General features: G+C 56.8%; 1 protein-coding gene across 3 annotated transcripts; it reads right to left on the bottom strand.

Annotated features, from left to right (window-relative positions):
* Positions 1–220: 220 nt before the first annotated feature.
* On the bottom strand, positions 221–11,948 carry PDE4C (phosphodiesterase 4C). 3 transcript variants are annotated; one of them, XM_052642592.1, is made up of 15 exons: positions 11,788–11,948; positions 8,163–8,354; positions 7,590–7,626; positions 7,429–7,502; positions 7,168–7,220; positions 6,789–6,901; positions 6,620–6,713; positions 5,920–6,083; positions 5,624–5,722; positions 5,039–5,203; positions 4,854–4,953; positions 4,124–4,278; positions 2,611–2,733; positions 2,173–2,355; positions 221–1,643 (listed from the first exon to the last, which is right to left on the bottom strand). In XM_052642592.1, exons 1-15 carry the CDS (start codon positions 11,931–11,933, stop codon positions 1,245–1,247), a joined length of 2,097 nt encoding a protein of 698 aa, XP_052498552.1. In that variant the 5' UTR covers positions 11,934–11,948; the 3' UTR covers positions 221–1,244. The 3 variants fall into 3 exon arrangements, with proteins under 3 accessions (XP_052498552.1, XP_052498550.1, XP_052498551.1); XM_052642590.1 differs by having other exon boundaries at positions 6,789–6,898; positions 11,788–11,934; XM_052642591.1 differs by lacking the exon at positions 11,788–11,948 and adding an exon at positions 10,094–11,425.
* Positions 11,949–13,334: the final 1,386 nt, after the last annotated feature.

Here is a 13,334-nt window from a genome sequence, read left to right as displayed (position 1 = left end):
CAACCCTCAGGATGAACCCCACTTAGCCGGGCCGGAGAGACTTCCTGCAAGGCGAGGACCCCCGAATTCTCCCCCGCCTCCCCTCTGCGCCTCCTGCCACCAGGGGGCGCCGCTGGCTAACGTCTGGAGCCCAGCAGCATGGCCTTGAGCCCTGAGACCACAGGACAGACTCTCCGCTCCTGTTTCCCCATTCGTGAAACGGGCACGGTACTAATTCTGTGTGATAAAGTTTATTTTAATCCAAGCAAATGCCCCATATTTCTAAGAGATTTCAGGGAGGTCACACACATCACCCTCCAACCAAAATTTACCCATGTACCAGGATCAGGCCATAGAGGGGAAACTGAGGCCCAGAAGGGGTGATGACTCATAAGAAAGCGTCAGAAGCCTCCTTTTCCCAATGGGGAGTCTAGACAGCCTCAAAATCAGAAGATGGAGAGAACCTTCCTTGAAGGAGAATTCTGTGCTTTTGTTACTGTTCTCGAAAAGGGAGAGAATATGAGGGAGCCGGCAGGAGGCCCTAGGGCCAGGGAGAACCAGGATCCTTAGACCTGAAGACAGAAACCACACCAACTTAAAGCAACATCCAGGGCACAAGCAGTAAAGGCTAAATCAACGTTCAGAGACAGTTCCTGACACAGAGCCCGCTCTTCCTTGGCCCCTACCATCACCCCCCTATCACCACCAGAACTCCAGAGCCAGAACTGGGTCCAGATGCAGTTTGGTGCGGAGAACTCCCCCATTCAAATTCTTGTTCTCTTTCACTGAGCTGCCTGGTAGACTTAGGGGAGGTGTCTAAGGGAGGCGTCATCTCGAGACTGATTCCCCATCTCCTTGTGCAGAGGTACCCCAGAGGCACATAACAGGCACAGGCCAGGCACACAGTACGTGCCCAGTAAATATCTGATAAAGCATGAAAGAATAAAGTGACGGAGTGGCTCAAGAGTGGCCACTGGACAAGATGGACAAAGGTGCCTGGCAGACACTCCCTTTCTACACCAGGGGTGGAAGTCCAGGAGGGAGAACTCAAGGGCCCTGGAGAAGGCTGCCCCCCGCCCCCACCAGCCCAGCTCCTTGGAGAGCTCTCTCAGCCGATCCCAGGGTCAGAGTGGACCCCAGCCAGGTGCCTCCGATTCAGCCCTGAGACCTGCCTGTAGCAAAAAGCCCAGTTGTCTCCCTGGGGAGGCAAAGCAGGGGCCACCTGGGATCTCTTCCTGGAAAGTCCACCCACCCATCCGGGGCCATTAGGTGCCCAAAGGCTCAGCCATTGCATTGCTCTCATGGTCCATGCAGGGCTTGCCCACAGTCCTCTGGTAATCCAGGTGTGGGGCCCCAGGGTCTGGGCTGGCCCCAGGGTCTGGGCTGGCCTCAGAGGATCGGAGCTCAGTGTCAGGTGACTTTGAGGCCTCTCCATCCAATGCTTCCTCCTCTTCTTCCTCTGCCTCCTCCAGAGTAAGCTGAAACTGAAATCTGTCAGGGCTACCCTGCTTGGGGCTGGTGGGGTCCTCAGGGCTGCGTGGGATCTTGCTCTGGTACCACTCGCGGTTGTCCTCCAGGGTGTCCAGCAGGTCCTGTGCATCTGGGTGTACCAGGTCAGCCCACGTCTCCCACAGTGGATGGGCAATATAGTCAATGAAACCCACCTGTGGGTAATACAAAGTTGAGGGGATAGAGGTTGCTGAATGGTGAGTCGCTGTGGAACTTGAGCCCAGTCCAGGCAGGCCTTTGCCCAGGTTGTTCCCCTCTGCCTGGAATGCCATTTCCCAACTCCTATTCATCCTTCAAAACCCTCTTCAAAAAACCTCTCCTCTAGGACGTCTCTCCTTCCCCTTCTAGGCTTCTCCAACACCTAAGTCTTTCCATCCACCTTAGCCCTGACTCCTGACTCCTCAGGGCTGATGAATGTGCCCCCAGACTGGGACCCCTTCTAAAATACTCCATGTCACCCAGAACAAGCATTTCCAAACTCCACGAGTAAGTGCAGATCTCTCTTAAAGCATCCCAGAGGGAATATATCCCAGGACACATCAGACCCAGCCCGGTGCAGACCCTTAGGCCACACTGCCTCATTTGCCAGCCTGAGGTCAAGCCAGGAATCATAGGGTCAGCTCGGCCACTCCTTTCTTTCCCCTCTCCCCAGTGCCCAGCAGCTCAAATCAGTCACTCTCAGACCTGGGACTTCTCCACTGAAGCTGTGTGCTTATCGCACATGGGGCTGATGTCCAGGCCTGATTCCCGTTCAGAGTCGCCCTGCTGGAAGAACTCGGCCATGATACGGTCTGTCCACTGGCGGTAGAGTGGTAGCGGCTTGGTGGGGTTGCTGAGGTCAGCACAGTGCACCAGGCTTTGCAAGACCTAGTGAGATCGAGGGTCGGGAGGGCTCAGGCCAGGCCACCCCCAGGCTGGTATCTGCCCTAAAGAGGCTGGTGCCATGGACACATCCATCTTACAGGTGGGGAAGCTGAGGCCAGGGAGGGGAAGAGGGGGCTAAGACAAAGGCATATGACCATAGGTGCCTCTGTTTCTTCAAGTTGGGCATTCAGTCAGCACTTCATCCATGGAGCTAAAGGAGAGCTGTGGAAATCAGCCCAGGGCTGCCCAGCCACACACCTGGATGCGGTCAGAGTAGTTGTCTAGCAGCAAGACCCCAAGACTTGTCACCTTCTTGGTCTCCACCATGGTCTTGAGGTCAGCCAGGAGGTTCATGTGTTTGGACATGTCCGTGGCCAACACCTGGAGGCGGGCGAGGGAAGATGACAGGTAGGAAGATAATGCTTGCCCCATCCCCGTTCCCCACCTTGCAGATGTTGGACCCACTTGGTTCTTCAACCCTCTGAGCCTCAGTGTCCTCACCTGAGAAATGGGCTCATGTAATGAGATTCATTGCAAAAACCAGCTCACAAAGAGGCTGAGTCAATAGTCCCTTCTCCAAGGTTGCTGGACTTGTGGGGTGCATCCCACATGTGGGACAGGGCATGGAGGAGGGCGATTAAGCCTGAGGGCTGAGATGAGTGTGCCGGAGGGCAGTAGAGAGACCCCGCTGATAACATGGCCAGTGCAAAGGCCCTGCGGCTACACAGAGGAGACAGTTGTGCCTGGACAAATGAGTGCAGGAGCAACAGAGGAGCAAGTGAGGGTGATAATAGTGGGGAGGGCCTCAGCGGGGAGTGGGGGATTTATCCAGAGGGCTATGGGGGTCACAAGTGTACTTCGTGCTCCCCAAACTTCTCTGTGGCTGCTGCGTGGCTGGGAGGGCTGTTTTCAGCCATTAGAAAGGAAGTTCAGCCTTGAACACGACTGTTTAAAAATTACTTAGCTGTACCCCTACGGGCCCAGCCCAGGAATGACCCACGGGTTTCTCTGAGAATCAGACAGAAGTCTCAAATCTTCTCCCCAAACCTCCCATCTGGCCCAAATGATGCTTCTGCTGGGGGTGCCTACTGCCCAAAGCTCCCACTCTCCCTTACCAAGCTTTCAGTTCTTCTTCACTTGGAGCCTTGGTTTCCTCTGAGCCCTCCTCACATGCCGTTCCCTCTGCCGGAAACACTCCTCCCCATCCCATGATCTTTCGCACCCTGCAGGCCCTGGCTTCAGCGTTCCCTCTTGGGGAAGTCCTCCCACCCTGAGCACCTCTCTACCACAGGGTCTGTCTACAGGTCCCCCATCATGGCTCTGCCTATGTGTCCATCTCCCCCACAGAGTGTAAGTCTCATGAAGCTAAGAATTCTAATGGTCACTGGCAAAGGGCAAGCACAGGAGTAGATGCTCAATAAATGCTAGTTAAATAAATGACTTGAGACATAAGATCACAAAACGTACTGGTGTCTCCCAACTCGAAAAATATCAAATGCAGATAAAGTTGCATCTGACATCCCAGAAAGAAAAGTTCCTGGGAAAGAAAGAGTTTCCCAGAAAGAAAGAGTTTCCACATAGGTTGCACGTGAATTGGATCGAAGACTTGAGTAGCCCAACCAAGGGCCAGTCAGTCCCACCTAAGGCTTGGACAGTCATCGTCTCATTTTACAAAACCAGGAAGCTCAGGCTCAGAATGGGGAGATGCTCTCATCCTACTGGACCCCCAGCCATGCCAAAATCACCCTCCCATCCATCACTGTGATCTCACTATGTCAATGACCATCCTGCGCAGACTCAGCCGCTGCTTGGTGCTGAGGTTCTGAAAGATGTCACAGTTCTCTGCTTGCAGCAGCTTGAAGCCCACAGCCAGGTGGTGGTTCTCCAGCACGGAGGCATCATTGTACATAAGTGCAAGCTCTGAGTCTGTGGGGGAAGTGGAGAGTCTCAAGACCCGCACACCTAACCCACTCCACCCAAAGGCTGGTTCTGTAAAGTCTTGGCAAACTCCTACTCATGCATTGCAGCCCCAACTTTAATGCCCCCTTCCTCTAGGAAGCCTTCTAGGACCCTGTCTCTCCCCATGGCCCTGACCTGGTTCTTCAGGGCCGGGGGCATCTGCGTTCAGCTCTGCCCCCTTGAGACTGGTGACTCCTTGGAGACTCGGCATGGCAGGAGAGAGTGCTGAGTGCTGCTTGAATGAACTACTGAGTCAGGGCTCCACTCTTTATTTCCACCTCTCCAGGGATGTATCAATATATAAGAGGTACCTAACCATTGCATACAGCTCCTAAAGGATCCTAAACTTTAAAATCTCAGTGGGCTCACATCAGCTCTGCCACGTTTATTATTCTCTCATTTATTGGGTATCTGCTGTATATCTAGGCCTGCTCTGAGCACCTAAGGGAGAGAAGATTGTGGCAGCTGTTTCAGAGCAGGGATGGGACCACCTAACATCACTTGATTGACAGGCGGTGGCAGGGCCCAGCTCCCTAACTCACTGGTGTTAATCAGAAACTGATTGGACACCCCCGGATGGTCCACGTCATGGATGGCACTTGCAAAGATGGCAGCCAGGACTTCCAGGTCTGTGAACACGGCCTGAGTGGGCATGGAGCATAAGAGGTGAGGGACAGGGCCTCTGTGCCTGGCACCCACAGAGCCGCCCGCAGCCCCTGGGCCCTACCTCGAGCGCAGGTGTGGCGAGCAGCACGTGCGTGGACTGGGCCACGTCAGCAGCGTGTAGGCTGTTGTGGTAGGCCACATCATTGTGGTAGTGGCTCTCCAGCATCAGTAGGTAGGTGGCAAGCGTGTCTGCTGGGATCTGAAATGTCTTGAGCAGGTCCCGTTCCTGGTCCACCACAGGCCCCTAGTCAGGGCCTCGGCCTCTGGGTGGCAGCACACACTATTCCTGTGCCGTCTCTCCTGAATCCCTAGCCGTCTCTCAAGCGCCCTCTCTTCCAGGATGCTTCCCCTGCTTTCCCTCTGAATTCCCTTAGTCTCTGTTCTTCCCCTCTTTCTCATCTCTGATCACACAGTTGTTCCCTCCAGACTGGGTCTCTTCAGGCCTGGCCCAAGGCTGAGTTTTGTTGATAGTCACCAATGAACTGTTAAACCTAATGAACTCCTATCCATCCTTCAATGCCCCTACTCAAATGACCCTATTCAGACATGTTAGGGAGGATTTGAGGATTATGCATCCCCTGAGGTCCTGAGGTAGGAAGAAGTGAAGGAGACACGGGGTATCAGAAGCCACAGGCAGGGGAGGTACCTGAAAGATGCTGAACATGATAGCTGTGAGAGGCCGGTTCCCACTTAGCTCTGCCACCTTGAACACATCAAGCCCCCACTTGCTGGTGTCTTCCAGTTCCTAAAATGTGAAGGACCGGAGCTTAACTCAGCCCAACTTCCATAGACTCTGGAGCCTCGACCCCCATCCCCGGCCTCAGGTCCTACCATGAGCCTCACCTGGTCAGTATACAGGTGGGCAAACTGAGGGCCAGAACAGGGTATCCACACAGAGCATGCATCCAAACCTGGGTTTCAGCATTCCCGCTGGAAACCCACCTTGGCCAGCTGCCCCTCCTGATCCGTCTGGACCCCAAAGCGTGGGACGGTGGCTGTGGAAAGACTGGAACTGTGGGGAAGTGCACGCAGGCTGCTGATCTGGGACACGGGCCTTGGGGGCTCCGCGGGGGTCGCCCTGGGTAACTCCACCTCAGTCTGCTTCTCTGCAGGTGGGGCAGGGTAGGACTCGGAGAAGTCAGTTTGCCTGCTAAGCGCTGGTCTGCTTGGCCTCAGGTACTGGACCTTGCCAAGCCTTGAGATCAGTTTAATGCCTTTTTACCTGAATCTAAGTAATCTCAGAGTAAAGTCCTGTCTGGCCTGTAGCTACCCTTCCCCTCTGTTCAAGGTTGATCTCAGTAACCCCTTCTGCTGGACATGGCTCTGGGCATCTGGAGCTTAGTATTTTTTCTGGAAAGCCAAATGTCCTTTCCATCTCCCAAACTGGAGACCCAGCTGCGTGGTTCCTGCTAGCTCCTCCTTGGCAAACTTCTACTCGTGCTTCAAAACCCTAACTTTAATGTTCCCCTCCTCCTGGAAGATCCTCCTGTTCCTCCATCTGGTCCAGCCTTACCACATACGGCTGGAGGTGTCTGTGTCTGGTTCTATCTTCCTCAGCTGAACTCTGCAGTAGAAGGCTTTCTTTCTCTTTCCTCTTCCTATCTCTGCAATCTGGCCTAGGCAGTGACCCACCATAGCTCACCCAGGAAGGTTTGGGATATGTACTCGGACACTTGGTTCCCTGAGCGGCTGGTTTCAGACAGGTGAGTCAGCTCCCGGTTCAGCATCCGCTTGAACTGCAGAGGAAGAGGACAGTGAGGATGGGGCCCTGTGGACAGAGGCAAGGGGTCGCAGTTATCCGGCCTCCTCACCTTGTTGGAGGCCATCTCCCCCACTGAGTGCCGCGTCTGTAATGTCTCCAGCTGATCCAGACACCAGTCCAGCTCATCCAGTGTCTCCAAAGCCAGCTTCTGCCCAGTGTCTTCTGGGGGCCAAGTTGATCAGGGGTCTGCCCCACCCCCCACTCGCGAACCCCGCACCCCTCCTGCCCCCGTCTCTGCATCTGGACCCTGCAGCTCTTCCCAATGAGGAGACTCAGGACTCCCGGCTCTCTCCATCCCCAAAGGTGTTTGGGGGAAGAGGGCTTAGAATTAGCACAGCTTAAAGATTCATGGACTGGAGAGGTCACCACAGAGAGGGAGTTCACACCTGTTCCACAGAGGATGGAGGGGATAGGAGTAGGCACATTACCTGTTGGTGGAGGGGGCTGGCTGCCAGATGGGGTGTTACAGACGCACGCCTGCCTGCAGTATAGTAGGCTCAGGAGTGGCCTGCCCCACCCATAGGGCCCGCCCCCAAGGCCTCCGGGCCCCGCCACCTCCTACGCTACTCCCCCTGCCCGCCCGGCGAGTTGCCATCTCCAGCCCTTCCGCCCACGCCCAACTCTCCTTGGCCCACCTCGTCTTTTGAACCCGCCCCTCTTTGCCAGGCCTCGCCCCGCCCCCTGCGTACTTGGCGGCCCCGCGATCTTGCAAGTGGGCAAGGGCCGCAACGTTGCTTCGAACTGTCCGCAGACTGGCCAGGACCTGCCGGGAGAGGGGTGGTGAGCATTGGAAAGGAGGGGTCGGCTCTGCCTGCTTGGCACACGACGGAAGGAAGAGGTGGGCACTCACCTGGGCAAAGGGCGTCACAATCAGGTCTTCTCCGTGTCTGCGGGGAGACGGGACATGGAAGGGCGGTCAGGAGGAGCCCTCCCAAAGCTTCCCATCTTCCAGCTTTTACCCACACTGTGCCCTCAGCTGAGTGCGTCCTTGGAGTGTCTTCCTGGAAGTCCCTGGTCTCCCCTCACCCGACGCTTCTCTGAAGGCCACCATAGCCCTTCTGACCAATCACTCACTTTATCCCCATCTCACAAATGGAGAATCTGAGTACCAGGGACAACAGGGGTCTTAGTAGAGGCAGGAAATGATGGCTACTAGGAAGCTCAAATCAAGGACTTTGTTGGGTTGCTGTTAACTGACTTCAATGTTTCTGGATTACCACCCAACCCCAACCTGGAGTCAGGCACAAAGGATCACGGGATAGCATTGTCATCCTGCTCAACTGAGTAAGTGAGTTGTCTGGCAAACTGCTATCTATACTTCAAAGCCCAGCTCAAATGGTCACCTGAAGGAGGTGTGTGAAACGGAGGAATAACAGAAAGAAGAAAGTAAGAGGAGATGTTATCCCACCAGCCTCAAACTCACAGGTCGCTGGCCACGGAGGAGTTCCGAGACATGGTTTTGGATGAGAGTTCATAGTCACTGTCTGAGCGGTACAGGAAGGACTCCCGCCTCTGACTGTGCTGGGCAGGCGCTTGGACGATCCGGCCAAAGCCAGATCCGGCCTGAGGGTCCAGGAGGCTTCTCCCACACGAAAGCCCATTTTCCAGGTCCAAGCTGAAGGCAAAGGAGACATAGTCAGAGCTGAGGGTCCTGGCGTACGGATGCCACATCATAGTCTAAATCCATTTTCTCATGTCCTCCCCAGGGCAGGGTAGGAGTAGCCTGCAGCTTGTCCATCTGTCACAGTCATACCCACACTAAGGGACACAGTGCCCCTCACGCCTCCATCTCTGCCTCTGAACCCGAGTCTTCCACTGGCACTAATCTGGACTCCAGCATGTGAGTTTTGGATTTGTCTCTAAGTGGCTGTGTGACCATGGGTCACAGCTTTTCTGTGGACATCAACCACTGTTTCTAGTATGGGTATCGTAGACCACATCCAGGCTTCCCAAGTGGCGCTAGTGGTAAAGAACCCGCCTGCCAATGCAGGAGACTTAATATACATGGGTTTGGTCCCTGGGTTGAGAAGATCTCTTTGGGTAGGACATGGCAACCCACTCCAGTATGGAGAATCCCATGGACAGAAGAGCCTGGCGGGCTACAGTCCATAGGGTCGCAAAGAGTAGAACACAATTCAAGCAACTTAGCACGCATGCAGGCTTCATCCCCAGCGCACTTTTAGGGGGTTACAACCCAGCGCCTGAGGGCGCCTGTAACTTACCCAGATTACTAAGGGTAAGTGCATGGGGACTGGAAATGACTTCCTGGGCTTTCCTCTCAGGAGGGCACCTGGGTTTGGCCTAGATGGGGCACACTGGAAGGTCCCCCACAGCCAGGAGAGGCCCCACCCTCAGCTGTCCTTGGCTATGCCCTGGACCACCTGTCCCTTACCCCAGCTCCAGGCCTCACCCTAAACCATAATATAGCCCTGCCCCCACCTCATCAACCTCGCCTCCAGCTCACTCAGTCCCATCCTCAGCTCCCCAGTTCCTCAGCTTTATTTTTGGCCTGAATTGCTTTGTCTGTTCTCCTCTCCCTTCAGGCTTTTGCACAGGCTGTGCCCTTTACCCAGGGCACGGTCCTCCCCTGTTCAAGGCAATCCCCACCCCCACCCCCCTATCTCTCAGCCCCATCTCTCCCTCCAGCCACGCTCTGACGCTCTGACGAAGTAAGGGGGATCTAGGCCTCTCCCACTTGGAGTCAGAGGTCAGAGAAAGAATGGCAGGGGGCGTGGGGCTAGAACAGAAGCGTGAGAGGAGAGGGGCTGCAAGTGGGTCACAGAGAAGCGAGTAGGCAGGAAAGGCAGAGACAGGAAGACCCTGGGCGACGCCCCTAGGCAAAGGACTTCTAGCCAAGGTCCAGTGTCCACCTGGTCCCCTGCCAGGTCATCCCATCCAAGTCCACAGGCTGGGATCGGCGCCTGCCAGAAGGAAGACTCTGAGCAGGGAATTCGGTTCAGACCGAGTTGGGGGTCGGGAATTCCGCAGGACTCAGTCATGAACAGCCGAGTTTGACTAACTAAGCTGGGCCTGGTCATACAGAATCGGGCCTCTTCGCTCTGCGTTCGGTCAGGGTGCTCTGTTTAGCCGGTCAGTCATGTCCGACTCTTTGCGACCCCATGGACTGGGGCCTGCCAGCCTCCTCTGCCCATGGGGATTCTCCAGGCAAGAATACTGGAATGGGTTGCTATACCCTCTAGCGGGTCTTCCCAACCCAGGGATCGAACCCACGTCTCCCGCATTGCGGGCGGGTTCTTTACCGTCTGAGCCACCCGGGAAACCCAAGGATCTGGGCTCTCGATTGGGCCTCTTCCCGCTGAGTTTGGTCGGGTGAGTTCGGCCGAATTTGGCTACCTCCGACTGCACTCGGGTATGTTCGGAAGCTTTCGGGCATGTTCGGCTGTGTCCGGCCGCACGAAGTTTTCGAGCAGGTCGAGGTGGCGCTCAAGGCACGTCAGGCACATTCGGTTTAGTCCGGCCCCATTCGGGTGTTCGGCTGTGTCCGATCGCTCTCGGTCCGTTCAGGTTGGGCTCTCGCAGAAGTCTCTACTTCAGAGCTTCTGAATTCCCGCCTCGTGACGTCAGCCGGAGGGGCGGGGCTTCCTTGCGCTTTCCCGGCCTTGGAGCTGGCGGAGTGACTGGCGGAGACTCTTGGGGCGGGGTACTTTCGGTGGATACCCTAAACCTGCGATCCGAGGGGGAGGCCCGGGAATGGCTACCACCTACCCCTCCCTCCCCTCTCCCCAAAGGTTCTGGAAAAGGCGCAACTGTGGATAAATAGGGAAACTGAGGCCAGGAGAGGTCACAGGGTGCTGGGTTCAAATCCAAAAGCGAGTGCGGAGAGTTAGGGCTGAGCCGGGGTTTTCTCGCTGCAGACGACGCTGTTTTTCTTTCTGCTCTAAACTTAGCCGAGAGCGGCGGGGTCAAGCGGTGGTTCCATGACGCGGGCGGCGGGGAGAAAGTCGCACGGACTGTGGGAACGGCGCGTCCGTCCATCGGTTAAACGGGTAAACTGAGGCACAGGGGCTTCAGAAAGATCCGCCCTCTTCCAGCCTCACACCCTTGACGTCCTCGACGCCTTTGTGCTCACTCCCAAGCCCTCGGCTGGGACCCCTCTTCTCAGGCGGCTGGTGCACCGGGGTCGGGGTGGGGTTTCTCCCGAACCCGGAACCCCCTTCTGGCCTGAAATGGTGCCATCAGGGACCACCGTCACGACTGCCTCCCCACACACACCAGCTGTCACTGGCCGTGTGACCTTGGAGAAGGGACCTTAGTCTCTGAGCCTCCAAGTGCCAAGTTACCAAGTTGAGTGCTAAAGCCGCGCGAACCAAGCCCAAGGTACCAGACCCAGTCGGCGCCCACCAGCCCCACCTCCAACCCCAGCCTCTGCCCCGCAACCCACGATGTTACAGTGGCTTCTTGAAGGGCCGGAATTTAAACCCAAAGCGGTGGGACGAGTCTTTGAAGGAGGCAACTAAGTGGGGCTGCGCAGAAGAGGCGCTCCGCGCCTGTCAGCTCTCAGCCTGGGACAGCAACATGCCCTGTTACATCGCGAACACCCTGCCTCAAAGGCCTCCATCAGATCACGTCTTCCTCCGAGGATACCGAGGGCTTAGTGTGAGGCCACCAGGCCACCCCATTGTTGGCACCGGGGTGGATGGCCCGGGCAGACCAAGGCGGGGAGTGACCCTCATCCCTTCACGGCCTGGACGCTCAGCCCGCCCGCCCCGGGTTGGCAAGGGTCAGAAGGAGACGTGAGCCTCGGCCCGTCCTGCTCCGGGGCACGCAGCTGGAAAGGGACAGACGGCTGGTCCCCTGGGCATGTGTCCAGGCGGTGGGTGGAGAGAAACAGATGGAGAGAGAGGCAGTCATCAACTAAAAGAGACAGAGACAGAGCAGGGGCAGAGAGATAACCCTGAAAAAAGAGCAGAGGAGCAGAGCTTTTATGCCCTGACCCTCCAACCTAGCTCCCACTGTCCTTGATTCTGCCCCTCCCACCTCCAGCCCGGCGGTTCCGATGACCCCTGCAAGGCCCTGTCTCGCCTCACCACAGCGGATGGGCCACGGTGAAGCGCCGCTGCAGGCGAATGCTCTGGTTCACCAGGAGCTTCCTGAAGAGCCCGGGGGAGCCGCGCGGGGAGCCCCGAGGGGAGCTCGGCCCAGGGGCCGGGGCGGGAGCAGGGGCACCCTGCATCGCCAAGACCGCGTGGAGGCTGGACGCAGCACTGGCTGCTCGGGACCTTTTCTGGACAGCCACGGGGGCGGGGCCCTGTGGGGAGCGAACCCAAGGCGCAACCGCCCCGCCTTCGCCGCGGGACCCGCTCAGGGACGCCCCCACGGGGACACATGGGGGAAACTGAGGCACTGAGCTAGACGGGGCTCTCTGCTTCCCTGCTTTGGGGCAGCCCAGAAACTGCACCTTACACCACTTCCCTCTCAGCATGTCCCCCAGAGGTGTAGCTTGCTGGGCTGAAAAGAGAGATACGGAAGTCAGAAAAGGAAGTTCCCTCCACGATCAGGGAGTCTCCGAGTATGCGGAGGGGCTGCCCAGATCCCACACAGTACTTTCAATCCCCCTCTGCCCATTTTCCAGATGGAGAAACGGAGGCCAGAGCCGCCAAGAGCCTCCTCAGAAACTACAGTCCTTGAGTCTTTTGTCGGGTGGAGAAACTGAGGCTTGGAGAAAGGTGGAAACAGACTGAAGTCTTCACTGCAAGTCTCCTCCCCCTCTTTCTGTCCCCCTCCACAAGCCCCCACCTGCTCTGACGTTCTCCGGTCCCTGTCTCTGGATCCTTCCCCCTCTCCTGCTGTCTCCCCTGGACAAACATCCGCACTCTACTCCTGCCAAGCCTTCCGCCCTGTGAAGCTTCAGCTTGACAGCCCACCCCTAGAAGGACCCCCCAAAAGGGAAGCTTTGCCCCTAGTGTCGGGGATGGGGGACATTCAAGAGTCTGTACCAGCTGGCTTACCCCGGATTGCTGGGTCAGGTGATCCTGCCTCATTCTTCAGAAAACGAAACCAAGTCTCAGAGAGTGTCGTGCCTGGAGGTGAGACCCAGAATGCCCCCCTGCTGGTGACAAGTCACCAAGGAGCAAGGAGCCTGGGCCTCCCAGCTGAGGCCCCACAGGAGCTCTGGGCTTGACTGTATCCTGCGTGTGATAACAGCCCCCTTGCCTGAGCCTTGCTCCAGGGGACTTCACCAGTTTGGGGGTGCCAAGACAAATGCCACCCAGGTTTCTGGCAGTCCTGGGGGGATATGAGATATTATTTCAGGAGATCAGGCTTCAGTGGGGAGACCCTGACCCTCCCCTGACATCTCAATCATACTATGGTCCCTGTTGAGATGAGAAACTGGAGGCTCACAGAGGAGTCATGCTGGGGCCCAGGAGAAGAGTCTCAAGGGTCTGGCTAGGAACCCCCTTCTGTCCCCAGGGCCCTGCAACCGGACACCTGGTGGGAATCAGACTCTCTGTCCCCAAGACAAAAATACCATCTGTAGCTGCTGTGACTGGACCTAATTATAGCTGGTCCCCAGGGGATAAAGGCCGCCGGGCTCAGTCTAGTGGAGAGACTGGGGTTGGGGCCAAGGAGGCTT

This window comes from Budorcas taxicolor, chromosome 7, assembly GCF_023091745.1.
Source record: "Budorcas taxicolor isolate Tak-1 chromosome 7, Takin1.1, whole genome shotgun sequence".
NCBI lineage: Eukaryota > Metazoa > Chordata > Mammalia > Artiodactyla > Bovidae > Budorcas > Budorcas taxicolor.
This window is presented reverse-complemented; position numbering and strand designations above follow the sequence as displayed.

Excerpts from the sequence above, each read along its gene's own strand:
- PDE4C (XM_052642592.1), bottom strand. The coding sequence starts at position 11,933 with ATGCAGGGTGCCCCTGCTCCCGCCCCGGCCCCTGGGCCGAGCTCCCCT. Across the intron at positions 7,503-7,589 it reads TTGTGACGCCCTTTGCCCAG|GTCCTGGCCAGTCTGCGGAC; the intron begins GTGAGTGCCCAC and ends CTCTCCCGGCAG. Across the intron at positions 4,954-5,038 it reads TCGCCACACCTGCGCTCGAG|GCCGTGTTCACAGACCTGGA; the intron begins GTAGGGCCCAGG and ends ATGCCCACTCAG.